This window comes from Neltuma alba, unplaced genomic scaffold, assembly GCF_004799145.2.
Source record: "Neltuma alba isolate B1F8T4 unplaced genomic scaffold, ASM479914v2 tig00003503_pilon, whole genome shotgun sequence".
Taxonomy (NCBI): Eukaryota; Viridiplantae; Streptophyta; class Magnoliopsida; order Fabales; family Fabaceae; genus Neltuma; species Neltuma alba.
The window spans coordinates 29,589-45,152 of record NW_021633305.1 but is presented as its reverse complement, the minus strand read 5'-3'; the positions used below and the strand labels follow the sequence as shown (position 1 = coordinate 45,152).

Below are 15,564 nucleotides of genomic sequence, written 5' to 3'. Positions count from 1 at the left end.
TATCTAAATTACAGGAAGTTCAGCTAAGTAAGGAGAAGTTAGAAAGCCAAATGTCCATCATGGAATCGATGATTAAGGACTTCCTGGTTTCATGTGTCTTGAGGATGTACCCGTGAAGTTTGCTGCTTTACAGAGTACGAGAGTAACTATAGTTTCTTATGCATGTGACTGTCTATATTAATATTTACTTTTGGAGCTGTTGAGAACTCTGGCAATGCCATTGATTATTTATTTTTTTATGTATAAACTTTATTTTGGGTTAAACATGCTAATGGACTTACCAGCTATACACATACAGATTTTGAATGTCTGCTGTAACTTTTGGTGTATCCTCTCTAAGTCCCTTACAATTAGGTCCTACTTAGTGGGCGCTTCTTTAACTTTTTGGTTTCCTAAAAGTATTCTAAGCTATTGTTTGTGAGAGGATGCAGAGAAGATGAACCAGAATTGCGGCAGACATTGCGTGAACATACCCACACCCACACGCACACATGCACACCCACACCCACATGCTCACAGACAATTCATGGTTTTGTCCCAAAGAAAAGTATTAATGGATGTTGATCCCTAAGACTTGTTATTATGTCAGACTAAAACATTATTTGCAATACCTGCTAATGTATGTTGGTATGAGCGTGGTGATGATGTGCTGGATATCAGCAAGACTTGGGCAGGAGCTCCTTGCAATGATATTTTTAGATTTACATATTAAGCAAGCACATTCTGTTTTTTGACCTTGGTACTTTATCAATGCAGAGAAATCCTTGATAGCACAAGGAAGGAGGGTGAAGGAAATGCCCGTTTGAAACAACTGGAGGTGACACTGGATGCTGCAGTGATTGGTAAGCAAAGTGCTGAAACTGAGGCTGCGTTGGCCAAAGAGAAAGCAGAATTATTGAAATCAGAGATTAAACAGAGTGAATTGACGGTCAGTGTTTCATTGAACAGTTGGTACAGCATGATAATAATTGCTGGACTCATGCTTTAGATGCTTTATCTTGTATCAATTTTGTTCTCAAATTGTTAGAATTCTCATGTTCATTATCTGCTATTCTCCAAGATGGTGAGGCTGCTCTAGAACATGTGAATGTTGAATGATTGAAGCATTGTTGGTGGGAGACAGCTTGGCAAGGTCCAAAGATGTATGGGTAGAATGATGTTTAGGTGGAAGCAAAGAGTCCGGAAGTTACAGTTATATGAGGGCAGTTAAAAAGCGTGAGTTTAATGGTTAATCCAGGATTTAGATGCCAGCAGAAGGAGGATGAGCTAGAAGTAAAAATGCTAACAGAAATGCGAAACAGGAATCTGTGATCTGCATCGAGAGCCCCACAGGCCCACACATATTATATAGAGTTGAATTTGTTGTACATAGCATGCTCAATGTTGCCATTTGCTTAACAGGAACAATATACCACATCAAGTAACGAATTGCCAAATACATTTTACAATAATAAATAACATAAAAGAACTAAGTAAATATTTATTTAGAATTAGCATACCAAATGACCGGAATGAAATTTCATCACATGAAATTCCAAGCAAAATACTTCATGGCTTGTTAAAACTTCCAAAATTCATTGCTTATTGATCTCTCTTAATGTGTAATGTAACAAGTTGCATAGATTTTATTTTCCAACTGGAAACCAAACCAGAAAATTATTAATCAATATGATGACCATATAAAAAACTATAGGACCTGATGAAAGCCTCCGCCAACCTTGTCTTTTGGCCTTTTGCTAAGATGTAACTTTATATATCAGTTCTAGGTGATGTAAGCTTGGATTTTGGATATTTGCGAGTATAAAAGAATGTTTGATTTTTGGAAGAAAAATAAATATTTTCTCATTGTCTCTAGTGATACCTTAAGTTGAATGAAGTTCCAATTATATGCAACTGAAATAAGAACTTATCCTAATTAGGTTCAAATGTCTTTATTGATAATGCTTAATCTTAAATAATGGTAATTATCTAATTATGAAATCTATGTTTTCTCACTCTATATGTACCATATGTTGCTATGAATGAGATTTGAAGTTCAGGAATCAATCGCTCAATCAAATTGTTAAGTATGTTACGGGAAGAGTTTTTTATCAGGGCATCTGGTAAAATAGTAGATATTTGTTGCTTGGTGTTGTGTTTGGTTGTTGGTAGAGCACAATGGTGCCGTGCGATCTGAGTTACTGATTCCATCTAATGAGATAAGGCTTGTTGTTGATGATGAGTGTAATTGCATTGCATCTGTTCTGACATCTGTAGTCTATTGTCTGCCAACAGTTTCAGTTGCATGCTTTTTATAATATTTATTTTGAACTGCAGCTTGCTATTGTTACTGAGGAAAGAGATAAATTAAGAAATGCGGCTAGTTTGAAGAGTGACAAAGCTGGGGATGTACTGGCAAGTTCTAATCTTGTTCAGGTTGCATTTCATCCCTTGTTGTTATCATTCTCAATGTTTCTTTGTTTGCCATTTGTTTGATTGATTTTTGCACGCAGGACCTTGAATCTTCTCTTGCAAAAAGAGATAGCTGCATAAAGGAGCTAGAAAGCACTTTACTAGAACAGAGGGCAGTTAATAATCGTCAACATGAGGAAATAAAGTTGCTTAATGAGAAGTTAAATAGTGAAGCTAGAAGAATAAAGTCATTGGAGAGGGACAGTGATCGGCTTCGTTCAGAGATTGCTCTATTAGAGGCAAAGGTAGGTGTTCAGTCATATGCATGGATTTATTTGTTATTGGACGTTGTTTCATATGTGTCGAACATGAACTTAAGGTTATTTTGGTTTTTTTCTTAATGATCATATCCTGTATATGTCTTTTCATATTTTTCTGTCATGTATTGACCCATATATGGAGTATGATGCAAATGTTTCTTTCTCTGACCAAATTGGGGCTTCATTGGAGGTTGCGGCATTTATTGGGAATTTATGCTGCTACTGTCAGTGCTAGGGATTATATTTTTATCATGTAAATAACAGATAGACATTGGAAGGGTACATCTGTATCACGTAGTTTGCAAGATGAGGCTTATGTCTTTGTGAAGTATGGGGAAATGCTGAACAATAATTATTTTGTCACTTGTCAATGCTTCCCATAACGTGCTGGAACCTGCTAAAACAGTTCTTTTTTAAAGTTGTCCAGCTTTTAATATTCATCCTACTATTTAACGAATTGCATTTTGCTTTTCCTTTTATAGTTGGGTCACGGTGATTTTTCAGCTGCAAATACGAAAGTTCTGCGAATGGTGAATACTCTTACTGTAGATAATGAGGCCAAACAAACCATTGAAGCATTACAAACTGAGCTGCAAAAAACAAAAGAGAAGTTAAAAGCTGTTGAAGAATTGAAAAGTCAATCAGGTGAGAAAGTTAATGACAGGCACTGAAATATGATTTTTTTTTTTTTGGGGAAAATCACAAACATGTCCTAAATAAGGAAATTAACTATTTCCTCAGTCTCATTTGCATGTCAAACTTTTCTATTTACAAGTGACTGATACATGTGGGTGATGTATTTTCTTTATTTGGGACCTTTATGTAATTCTCCCATTTTGTTTTTTGTTCAAGCTAAGAGTGTAGAGATTTAAATATTTTGAAAGAAATTTGTTATTGTAGCCAGTATTCGATGGGGAATGTTTTGACATTTTTAATTGCTGTTCTGCTTACGCACGCACATCTAGTGTCTAGCTCTCTTCATTTTTGTTCCTTTCACATCTGCTTTGAATACTAATCAGATTCTGGTTGTATATGAGATATTGAAGAAATTATAAGAATGCTGTAGTGTATGTGTTATTGAGCTACTTGAAAATGTGATGCACAATCTAATAAATTAATAACTCAATTCATAATGACTAACATATATGGAAATCAAACTCGCATAAAAAAGGAACTCATAACAACATAATCATCTTTCTGTATTAAAAAAAAAAAAACATAATCATCTCTAAAGAACAATATCAAGTACTAAAATGATATGTTGACAAAGATTTGACTCTAGAGTTTTATCATAGGATAAATAAATTTAGAAGCTTAGCATTAGGGGAAGCCACGAACCCCGATCCGGAAGATAATATATTTTAAAAAGAAGAAGAAGAAGAAGAAGCTTAGCACTGAAATCTCATTTTTTTAACACTCAATGATGATCTTATTTGAATAGCAGAGGGGATAGATATGGGGATTTTGGTCCTAGAATTACCAGAGGACCCCTATGAAATCATGTGTATGATAATCTTTTTAGAGGCATATAAAAATGGAAAGTGGAAATGAAAACAAGAAATTAAGTAGAGCCATTGGCGATAGACATGAAAATCATGTGAGACAAACTATTTCTTTGCTTAAAACCTAGGAATCCTAAACTCATATAGCACTATCCCACAAGCTGGGGAGTAGGTTTAATTCATTTCCTACTTGAATTTGGTTTCTTCAAATTTTACTTTGGCTGAAGTCTTTGTGAGAACTTGAGCAACTTGAGTCTTTGTAGAGTTATAGGCAAATTCACTATCCTAAATTTGCCTTTTCCTTGATGAAGTGATGATGGATTTAACCGTGCTTTATTCAATCCTGCTGAACTAATTCTTGGGCATTCTGTGGTTTAGTATAATTGAATTAATTAGCTAAGCTATCATGTGACTCTAGGCATGGTTCCAAGCCTGCAGGAGGAGCTCTGCTAAGACGAGTACTGTGAAGATGGGATAACTAAAACAGAGAAAAATAAACCTTAGTATACAAGTAAAATGAAATGATTGTTTCAAATGTACTTTTAACGGTTGGATAATGATCTTATTAACAATTAATTGGTATTATTTTTTTTAATATATTAATTTTCCTCATGCTTATTTACTGTTCAGGTGAAGCTGGAAAATTGGTAGATAACTACATATCAGATAAGATAACACAATTGAAAGAACAGATTGCTACTCTTGAGAAGCGAGAAGAAAGGTTAGTGATTTATAAGGTGCTACTAGGTCCTTTCTGGGGTTTTAGATATGAAAATTAAAAATGATTCTGGAATAACTGAAATGCTGTATTATCAACAGATACAAAACAGTGTTTGCAGACAGAATTTCAGTTTTCAGGAGGGCATGCTGTGAACTTTTTGGTTACAAGGTCTTTGATTTAACGTTCAATTTTCCTTAGCAGATAACTAATCCCTGTACCTAGTTTAATTTTTGTCTTTCTTCCTAATTAGATTTCTCCCGCTAAAAAAATGTTGGCAGATTGTGATGGATGAACACCAGCGGTCAAATGGAATCCCAGTGACTCGATTTACCCTTCAGTCAATTTATGCTCAAAGTGATGAAGAGAAACTTGAATTTGAATATGAATCAGGGAATACTAACATTTTGGTAAGCCATGTAATTTTGGATTGAGTTCACAATTAAGAGTATTGAAATGGCATCCTTGGAATTTTCTGTTGCATGACTTATGAAATTTTTTATGATTTCAGTAATTATAAATGAAAATTTAGGTTGATTTTCAAAGATCCAGTGAGGATTCAATATCTTTCGAATCTTGTCTTATGTGTAGCATGACTTTTATTGTTTTTGTCAATGTAACAGACAAATGATTACACATCGCAGCCTGAAATATCCCGTCAGGTGGGGAGGTTCTGAACTTCTGATATTTTTATAACTTTTATTTCTTGTTCATCCTTTGAAAGTAGATATGGGACAGTCATTTCTTTAATCTTGTACAGTGATAAGATCAGGTTCCTTTTTTATTTCTATTTCTTTTGTGCATGAGTGGGTTTGTTTTAGTCTTGGTAGTCACTTTTTGGTCTTGCACTTCAGCAGCAGAACTTCCCCAAGTAGGAAGAAACAAGTCAGGATTTATGAGGTTCTATTTCTCAGCTCAGGCAAACACCTAGGTGCTGCTGTTTTGCCTGTAAAATCTGGACCGTCCAGAATAGATCTGGATGGTCCAGATTTTTCATTTCTATTTTATTTTCATTACAAATAAACCATTTTTTGAATAGTTGACTCGTGAGATTTGTTTACTCTATTCTGCATCTTTTAAAAGTAAAAAAAATCTAAACGATCCATATTTATCATGAAACAGCAGACCCTTCCATTGTAGATGGAAAACGAAGATTTGATTCAGAAAAAGAAATACTACCTTCGATTCTAATTATAAGAGTCAGTTAACTAATTTGAGGAGATTAAAAAAGTAAGCTGAGTTAGTTATTTGTCCTAAATAGATGTCGTCTTTTCTTAAATATCCTTACTAATCAAGTGTATTGACTAGAACTATCATTGTTAGAAGGGCTACTTTGAAAAAAAAAAATGTATAAATATGAGAGACAAAGTAGATTAGAGTCTTATATTTAAAACCAAAATAAAAGTCAAACAGGGTTTTATATTAAGGACCGGAGATAGTATCATCATACATGCAATTTTTGACTGTTTTTGTGTATCTTTTCCCAGGTTGAGATATTTGTTCGGAAGATGAACTCAATTCCTGCTTTCACTGCCAACTTAACGGTGGAGTCTTTCAATAGAAGAACTTTGTCTTAGATGCAATCAACTTGTTACCGCACTGTTCTTTATGGAATTTCCATAGCTGATTATTTGGTATCTGCTGGGTTTTGGTGAGCTAGTGTCGCGACTGAGAGGACCCATTTTTTCTTTGAATTGGGAATTGGTGCCTGATCGATCTATTGGCCGTTTTTCTGCCAAAATTTGTACATATGCTATAAACTTGTGTCTCTCTCTCTAGTTTTTCAGAAGCAAGGAGGAATTGGGAGCAATTCGTGCTTCAATAGCAAAAGGGTGCTTTTCACTATGGATAGTTCGTGTTGATTTTCTATTTGTGGTCAATCGACCTCAATACTTCTACCTCCATATTTTTTGTTCATTTTTTGAACAGTTCAACTATTTTATTAGGAACTTCAGGCATTCAAAACTATTTGTTAGAGCAATGTCGTCCTTTAGTATTAAAATTGTTGCAATATTACAATTTGACTAACAAATATTAACGAGATCAACTCACAATCCAATCAAAATATAGTCACAGCGTAGTTGGGATTTTGTAGTTCAATAACAGGGGTGTTTAACAATTTTTAAAAGTGTTTCTCACAAACACTTTTTTGTAAAACGAGACAAATTTATTTATATATTTATTTTGTGAATTGTAAAAATATTTTTGAAATTATGGTTTGGTTTCTATCCAAACATTCCGAATATCAAATGTCTTATTTAAGTATTTTTTTTAAAGTGGGATTGTGAGTTGGAATCTTTTGTGAAATGTATAATAAATTATGAGTTATGATTGAAAGATAGGTATAATACCTAATATTAATACATATTCATGTATTCTAACAATTTTTTTTGGCTACACTCCATTGGAGGCAATTAATCATATTCAGAGTATTGTCAGTTAGTAGGAATTTGAATTTGATTCGTAAGGTTGTGAGATTCAATTCTTATTGGTTCTAACAAAGAAGTTAAATACACTTGGCATATATAAATGATTCATAACTTAGTGTCCAAGCATCACAAAAAATTACTATGATATGGTATAGAAAAAGTAAAGAGAATCTAATATGTAAAATATTATATATGTGAACCATCTGAATTTAATTAAACAACCCAAATTTGAAATGGAGGGAATGTGTGCATGTAGTTCAGAAGAAATCATTTTCTTAATTCTACTATTGAATTCTCGTCACCCAAAAAAAGAGGAAAGCTGGAATTATTATACAAATCTAAACACACATATATCATAAAAATTTTAATAAGTAGTACAATTTATAATTCATAAACAATACTCTTCCGGTCTTAAATATAAAACCTTTATATTAGTGTGTATAAGGGTTTTATATTTAGGATCGAAGGAGTGACTTATTATTCTTAAACACTGTGCAATGTATTATCCATTATAGTAACAATTGATTACTCTGTTCTTTTTATTCTCTCTTCTCATTTTTTTTCTTATGCTACATTTTTTTTCATCATATATTTTATTATTAGTATTTCTTATTTACTCTCCTATTAAATAAAGATATATTTAAAAGAAAAAAGGGTCAATTTTTATATATTTATTATTTTTCATTAATTTTAACTGTTTTTTAAAATTACGTAATTTTATTAAAAATCTTATAATAAAAACGACTAGAAGGAGTGTTAGATATCAGTATTGAGCATAGCATAATATTTTATTTGTTTCAGTAGATTTTTTATATGCACATAAACATTAATTGCTCAAGATATTTCTTTTATGTACAACTAATTTACAAACATGTTAATACTTATTAATCATTTAATCAAATTACATGTGGGTCTCAACTCTCATGTATAAACAAAGTATGAAAAATAAATGAAAAAATAGCATTGCTCAATATTTTTGCATATGTATTTTTGGGAATACACCAATTGGTTTCTAAAAGGTACATTAGACTACAATTAATTTTGATTAAATTGGGTTATATTACTTGGTTGTAAAACTCATATAATGATAATTTTCTCTACATAAAAGACTCAAATTTGAAATTTTAGTTAAGCTAAATAACTACAGAACCTTCATTCTATACTCTATCAAAATAAAAAGAACGACTATTTTTTTTTAAGGAAAACGTGTATATCTAGCGCATTTATTGTGTGGATTTTGTGAGAGAAGGGTGAATCCCTATTTGCATCTGTTTCTCTATATATATGAATGTGTGTGTGTATATGTAGAGCCGGGAATCAGGGTCGGCCCTTCAGGGCTGGCGGGCTTAAAAGGGCCGACCCTCCAGGGCTGGAATTTTAAAAATATCCCAATTTGCTAGGCCCGGCCCTTAAGCTACAGGGCCAGGGCCGGCCCGCGGGCTTTTGGCCCGTTTAAGAAAAAATACTATTTTTTATATTTATCATATTTTTTATAAAAACAAATCAATGAAATTATTAATAAAAGACATAAATATGAATAAAATTAAGTCACATATAAAATATCATCATATATAAATATTCATCAACATCTAAGAACATCTAAAACATTCATTAACAAGATAACAACATCTAAGTTTTATTTATAATGCAATTGTGCAATAAATAAACACTATTATTAATCTTTTGAAACTTCATCATCACTATAATTAATTACTTTTTTTCATAAGTATACTTTTCTTTCGTAACAAAAATATCAAGTTTTTCTTCTTTATAAGAATTTTATTTTTAAATTTTGCAATCTAACTATTATTTTACTTTAATGTGAGAAACATTGCTATTGAAACTCATGAATTTCTAATTCAAATTATAGAATTACAAGTTATATAAGTATAAAAATATTCTATTATCAAATATATATATATAGTTTAAAAATATCAACGCATATAATATAAATCAAATCATTATTAAAGTCCAAATTAACCCATTTTTTAAAAATTTAATTGGATAAATTATTATCTAAAACTAAATTTACTTTTAAAATGATAATAATAACTAAATATTTGAAATATTATTAACAATGTAAAAAATTAATAACATTAATATTATATAAAAAATTTAAAAAATAAAAAAAAATATAAAAGGGCTTAAAAGGGCCGGCCCGTGGCCCTCCAGGGCCGGCCCTTTTAAGCTCTCGGCCCTCCAGGGCCAGCCCTCCAGGGCTTATGTTTCATTTTAAGAGAAAAATATCAAGCCCGACCCTCATAATTTCAGGGCCTAAAAGGGCCGGCCCGACGGGCTCGGCCCGTTTTCCCGGCTCTATGTATATGTGTGTGTATGTATACTAAAAATTTAAGGAAATTAAGTTTTCTACCATCATATAACTAATTATGTATATACAAAATTAAGAATTAAGAAATATAATTAAAGGTAAATCACACACACTCTCTCTTTCCCATGAAACTGTTTGGAAATAAATCTCCCCCTCCCCTTTATTATGAAATATGCAAACCAACGTGTTTGTATATAAAAGTAGAAATATTGGGAAAATCTCATATATATATATAGAGAGAGAGAGAGACTCAAAATCGGCACTAAAGAGATATAGAGGAAATAAGGTTGAGAGAGAGGAAAAAAGAAAAAGAGAGAGAATAGTTAACTTTAGAGAGAGAGAAATGGAGCAAATTAGGAGAGAGAATGCAAATACAGACGTAGAATCAGAGAGCTATGTCGATTGGAGAGGAAGACCTTCTAATCCTAACAAGCATGGTGGAATGAGAGCTGCTTCTTTTGTTCTTGGTATCACTACCCTATCCATTTCTATTTTTTTTTCCTATTTTCTTTTTTGGTTAATTTGATTGTTAATTGTTGGATTTCTTTTGAAGTGCTTTTAATTGAGAGAAAAATGACAGGAAAATAAGGAGGAGAGAAAAATTCAAAAAAGGTAAAAAAAGATTTATTATTTTTGGGAGTTCCTTCTTCTACAATTATTTTCTTCCTGTTTTTCTCCCTATCCAAATAAGGGAACTTAGAGATTTGATTTTGAATCGAAAAGTTAAAATTCATTATGGTTTATATTTTGCATGATTAATAAATTGTCCCAATCCTTACCGATTAAATATTTTATATAACTTTACAGGCTAAAGTAAAGAGTTACATTTTTCATGTTCGTTATTTTTAACTTTTTTTTTTGTAATATGATTATTGTATGTTATGAAAAACGGGAGACAGCGTTTATTAGTTCAAAATTTATTGGTAGAGTCATATAATCAAATTGGCCGATTGTATTATTTACTTCTAAAGTTGTACATAAATATAAAAATATGATTTTTTTTAATCAATTTTGTGAATTAGCTTTTACTCTTTTTTTTTTAATCAAAACATATATGGATTTTGATTATTGCATATATGGCTCTTATGATTACTAATATTTAAAGAGTAAAAACGACACAGGTTTTCAAGCATTTGAAATAATGGGAGCAGCAGCAGTGGCAAACAATCTGATAACATATTTGAAAAAGGAAATGCATTTCTCTCTTCCAAAGTCAGCCAACATTGTAACCAACTTCATTGGCACTCTTCTTCTCATGGCTCTTCTTGGTGGCTATCTTTCTGATTCTTTTCTTGGTAGCTTTTGGACCATCCTCATCTTTGGCTCTCTCGAGCTCTTTGTAAGCCACCTTTCATAACTACTTAATCATGGATAATATGAATTTTTATAGGTTTTATTGTATATATTATAAATAGATATATAGATTTTATAAGTGATTGATTAAATAGATGTATTGTATATGAAATTTAAGGTGGATTGCCTTATATATGACTTATAAATAATAAGGATGCCTAAGGGATAGGGATTTTATGTTTTATAAAAACAATATTGATTTTAAGATGTTTTAATTTTTAATTTTAACAATCAACTTTTTAAGTTGATCGTAAGAAGAAAAATCTTCATTTCACTTTTTTTTTATAGAATATAGTACATTATATAAATATATATATACAATATATGTTATTTTAAAACTTAAATCTAATAGGAAAGATTAGAATAGGTTAAAGTAACATCAAGCATTCTGATACTTCCCAGTGGCATCCAACTCTCTAGTCTTACTTATGGTGAATTCAACAACTTGATGTTCTGTTCCATCCAGCAATCCCTATGTTATTTTCCGATTACATTCAACACTCTAACCTTATTTATGATTCATGATGCTAAATTTATTATAATTATGATTAGGGTGCTACGTCTTACTTTACCTATTAAAATAAAATAAAATTCTCTTCCCCATGAAACATAAAGAAACTATCTCTTATAAGAAATTCCATTGGGCATATTAATGATAATTCTTTTCAATACCTCATGTTATAGAACAACATCAAGGCTGAGGTGCACTTTATTGTTTCTCTATGTCTCTTTGTACATCACTTAATTAAAGTACATAATCAGAATGGAAAAGTATTGCATGCTATTAGGATTAATGTGAAAAGTGAAGCAAAGATATATAAGATAAAACGTTATTTATTTATTTATTTTCTAATGATTGTTCTTAATTATAAATTATAAAATGAGAAACGAGAATACAAGTGGCATTACATAACAATTTTTGCATATAACATAACATATGGTTCTCTATTTTAATGATAGGGTTTCACATTATTATCAATACAAGCACATCTTCGTGAACTAAAGCCGCCCAAATGCACCAACATACTAAATGGTGAATGCCAAGAAGCAAAAGGGATGGAGGCTGCAATATTCTTCTTGGCAATATACATGGTGGCACTAGGAAGTGGGTGTGTGAAGCCTAACATGATAGCTCATGGAGGAGACCAATTCAACCAACACAACTCACAACAACTAAAGAGCCTCTCAACTTACTTCAACTTTGCGTATTTTGCATTCTCAATGGGTGAATTTGTTGCCCTAACCCTTCTTGTTTGGGTCCAAACTCACTCTGGCATGGACACTGGTTTTGCTGTTTCTACTACTGCTATGGCTCTGGGGCTACTTAGCTTGATTTTTGGGACTATGTTTTATAGGAACAAGATTCCACAAGGCAGCATTCTTACACCCATTGCTCAAGTATGAAGAATCCTATGACTATAATTGTGCTCATTTTTCTAAATTTATAATAGTCATTTAATTGATTACTCTTTGTGCTTCCAATGTATAAGTTACATGAATAATTTACAGATATTAAAGAAGTTAATTAAGTTAATTATTCATTCAAAAAAGTGTGGTTTGGAGCCATAAATTTTAGGATAAAGATACATCTAGCACCTTGATCTTATTTTTCAGGTACATCCAATATCTTGGTATTTTTTATGATGCGTCTAATACCCTGATCTTATTTTTTGTATGCATCCAACACACTAATCTTGTTTTTATTGCATCTAACACCTTAAAGATTAGGATGTTGGATGTAGCTAGAAAATAACATCGGGATGTGCTATATACCATAAAGAAGATCACAATCCTGAATGCACCTGATGTGAAATAAAATTAGAATATTAGATGTACTTTTATCCTATATTCTAACAAATGATGAGATCAAAACGACACAAGCAGCTAACGCCATTTTGTCAGGTTTTTGTGGCTGCAATATTAAAGAGAAAGGTTCATGGAGACCAAAACAATAATGTTGGCCGGTACGCTAACTTGATTGGTGAAGGTTTGGGTCACACCAATAAGTTCAGGTACTTTTAACTTTTTCCACCCCTTTTTTTCTCTTGTTGAATTTTTTATCTTTAACAATTTTCATTCATCAATACTTTGAGCAGATTATATTATTATAAATTAATAGTATTTGAAGACTCAAAATATAAATTAATAAAAATAATAAATTTAAATCTCAAAGCAATTTAGAATGGAGAAAAGGAGAGATAGGTGGAATAACGTGAATCCCAGTTTCATAAGATTATAGGTACAATAGAGATGAGAACCTACTTATATTTTCCTATGCTATCTCTCTCTAGTTTTATAATTTGTCTCACATACTGAGAGATTTGAGTCCTCTCTCCATCACTGTAAACCCCATGGAAATAAATCCACCTCTTTTCATTTCTCTCTCTATTTTATAATATTTTGAATAGATCATATTTAAGGAAAAATAATAATAATTCCTTCAGTCCTAAATATAGAAGCTAAATAACTAATTTACAAATATTAAAAAAATATTTAAGTTAGTTATTTGTAATAAATGTATATAATTAGCTACTATAAAATATCCTCTTTAATTATTATCCCATTGATGACAACGTCCTTTCATATATGTAAGAAAAAATTATAAATTTGGAAGGCAAAATAGATTTAGGTCCGTAAGACCAAAGCAAAAATCTCAATTAGTTCTTGTACCACCGAAGGGAGTAAGGACTTAGAAAATAAAATTGAAACTAAAATTCCTATGAAATATTTTCAGGGCCAATTGAGACATGTCTCTATTTTTCTCTTCACTTTGCTAATTTTTTTTTGGGACAATTCTATTAGTTAACACTTATAATATGTACGTTAAAATATATAGAAATTACTCTTATCTCAGGTTTTTAGACAAGGCATGCATCAAAGTCCAAGGTGAGACTAGCCCAGAGGAAACTCCATGGAGACTATGCAGCATCACTCAAGTTGAGCAAGTGAAGATATTACTCTCAATCATCCCTATCTTTGCATGCACAATCATCTTCAACACGATCCTAGCTCAACTCCAAACATTCTCAGTTCAGCAAGGATCCTTTATGGATGCCCATCTTTCTAGAACCTTCCAGATCCCTCCAGCTTCCCTCCAAAGCATCCCTTACATATTGATTATTATCTTTGTCCCTCTCTATGACATTTTCTTTATCCCTTTTGCCAGAAAAATCACAGGCCATGAGTCAGGTATCTCCCCTTTAACCAGAATAGGGTTTGGCCTCTTTGGAGCTACTTTCTCTATGATCTCAGCAGCTTTAATGGAGAAAAAGAGAAGAGATCAAGCTGTGAACTTCAACCAAAAGCTTCACATTCTTTGGATTACACCACAATATATAATCTTTGGCTTATCTGAGATGTTTACAATAGTGGGACTCAATGAGTTCTTTTATAAGCAATCTAAAATGAAAGGAATGGAAGCATTTATGACTTCAATCACTTATCTTTCGTACTCTCTTGGGTTCTACTTGAGCTCAGTTTTGGTCTCTTTGGTGAACAAGATCACTAATGCAAGTTCTAGTAGTGGCTGGCTTCATGAAAATGATTTGAACGAAGATAGGTTGGATTTGTTCTATTGGCTGCTTGCTGCATTGAGCTTCCTCAACTTCCTCTGCTATATTTTTGGTTCAAGGTGGTACTCTTCTGGATAATCTCAAGATTTTGATTCTAGATATCTTGGAGATGATAATTTTTCTTAACATGTTATTTATGATATGTAGCCTTATTTTGAGCAACAATATAATAATTATGTATAGTGATTACAGGAAGATATTAATCTATTAGTTCAATCAGTATCTTCTTTAACTCACTATATATGAATTATTTATATACATATAAAATCATATCATGTTAGAAACGCGCATGGAAGAAAAAACCGGACCGGACCGGCCGGTTCAACCGGTGAACCGGTGAACCGGCCTGATGTCCGGTCCGGATTAAGGTGAAAACCGGCCAGCCTTCGAACCGGTGTTAAACCGGTTGAGCCGGTAAAAACCGGTATTAAACCGGGTAACCCGCCGGTTTAGGGGGTTACCCGGTCTACTAGTTATCCCCCACCAGAGACAAAACGATGGCGTCTTTTATATATAAAAAACAAAAAATTTAAACCCCAGTCTGAAACTCAAACTCTCTCTCACCTTTTGCGTTGCTGGAGAACCCATGGACCCTGCTAAATGAAGAGGTAGAAGCATAGGAAGTCATAGAGAGGAAAACCCAGAACTTTGTTTGGATTTGTGTGTCACTTGGAAGCACCATTCTGCTCATGGAATATTGGAACGCAAGGAGGAAGATGATAGAGTAGGATGGATGATATGCCAAGAGAACAAAAATGGCGGACTGTGTTGTTTCTATTTGAGAAAGAAAGAGAAATGAGAGGGATGAAACCATTTAATGGAGAAAGAGAAGCAGTATGCGTGTTTCAAGAAAGAAAAGTGAGTCACTCCATTGTTCAAGAAAAAAAGAGGAAGAAAAAACTGACAATGCGTGTTGGAAAATGAGTAATAACGTGGGAGAGAGAAAAATG

General features: G+C 32.4%; 1 protein-coding gene and 1 pseudogene across 1 annotated transcript; both read left to right on the top strand.

Annotated features, from left to right (window-relative positions):
• Positions 1–756: 756 nt before the first annotated feature.
• LOC114741722 (mitotic spindle checkpoint protein MAD1) lies at positions 757–6,896 on the top strand (the record flags this gene model as incomplete). The annotated part of the gene is made up of 9 exons (XM_028929976.1): positions 757–928; positions 2,317–2,415; positions 2,493–2,696; positions 3,194–3,356; positions 4,844–4,934; positions 5,033–5,102; positions 5,213–5,341; positions 5,555–5,593; positions 6,419–6,896. Coding segments are annotated over 9 exons (1,057 nt in total), but the record flags the coding sequence as incomplete, so codon positions are not given.
• Positions 6,897–10,032: 3,136 nt separating this feature from the next.
• On the top strand, positions 10,033–14,740 carry LOC114741721 (protein NRT1/ PTR FAMILY 4.3-like; annotated as a pseudogene).
• Positions 14,741–15,564: the final 824 nt, after the last annotated feature.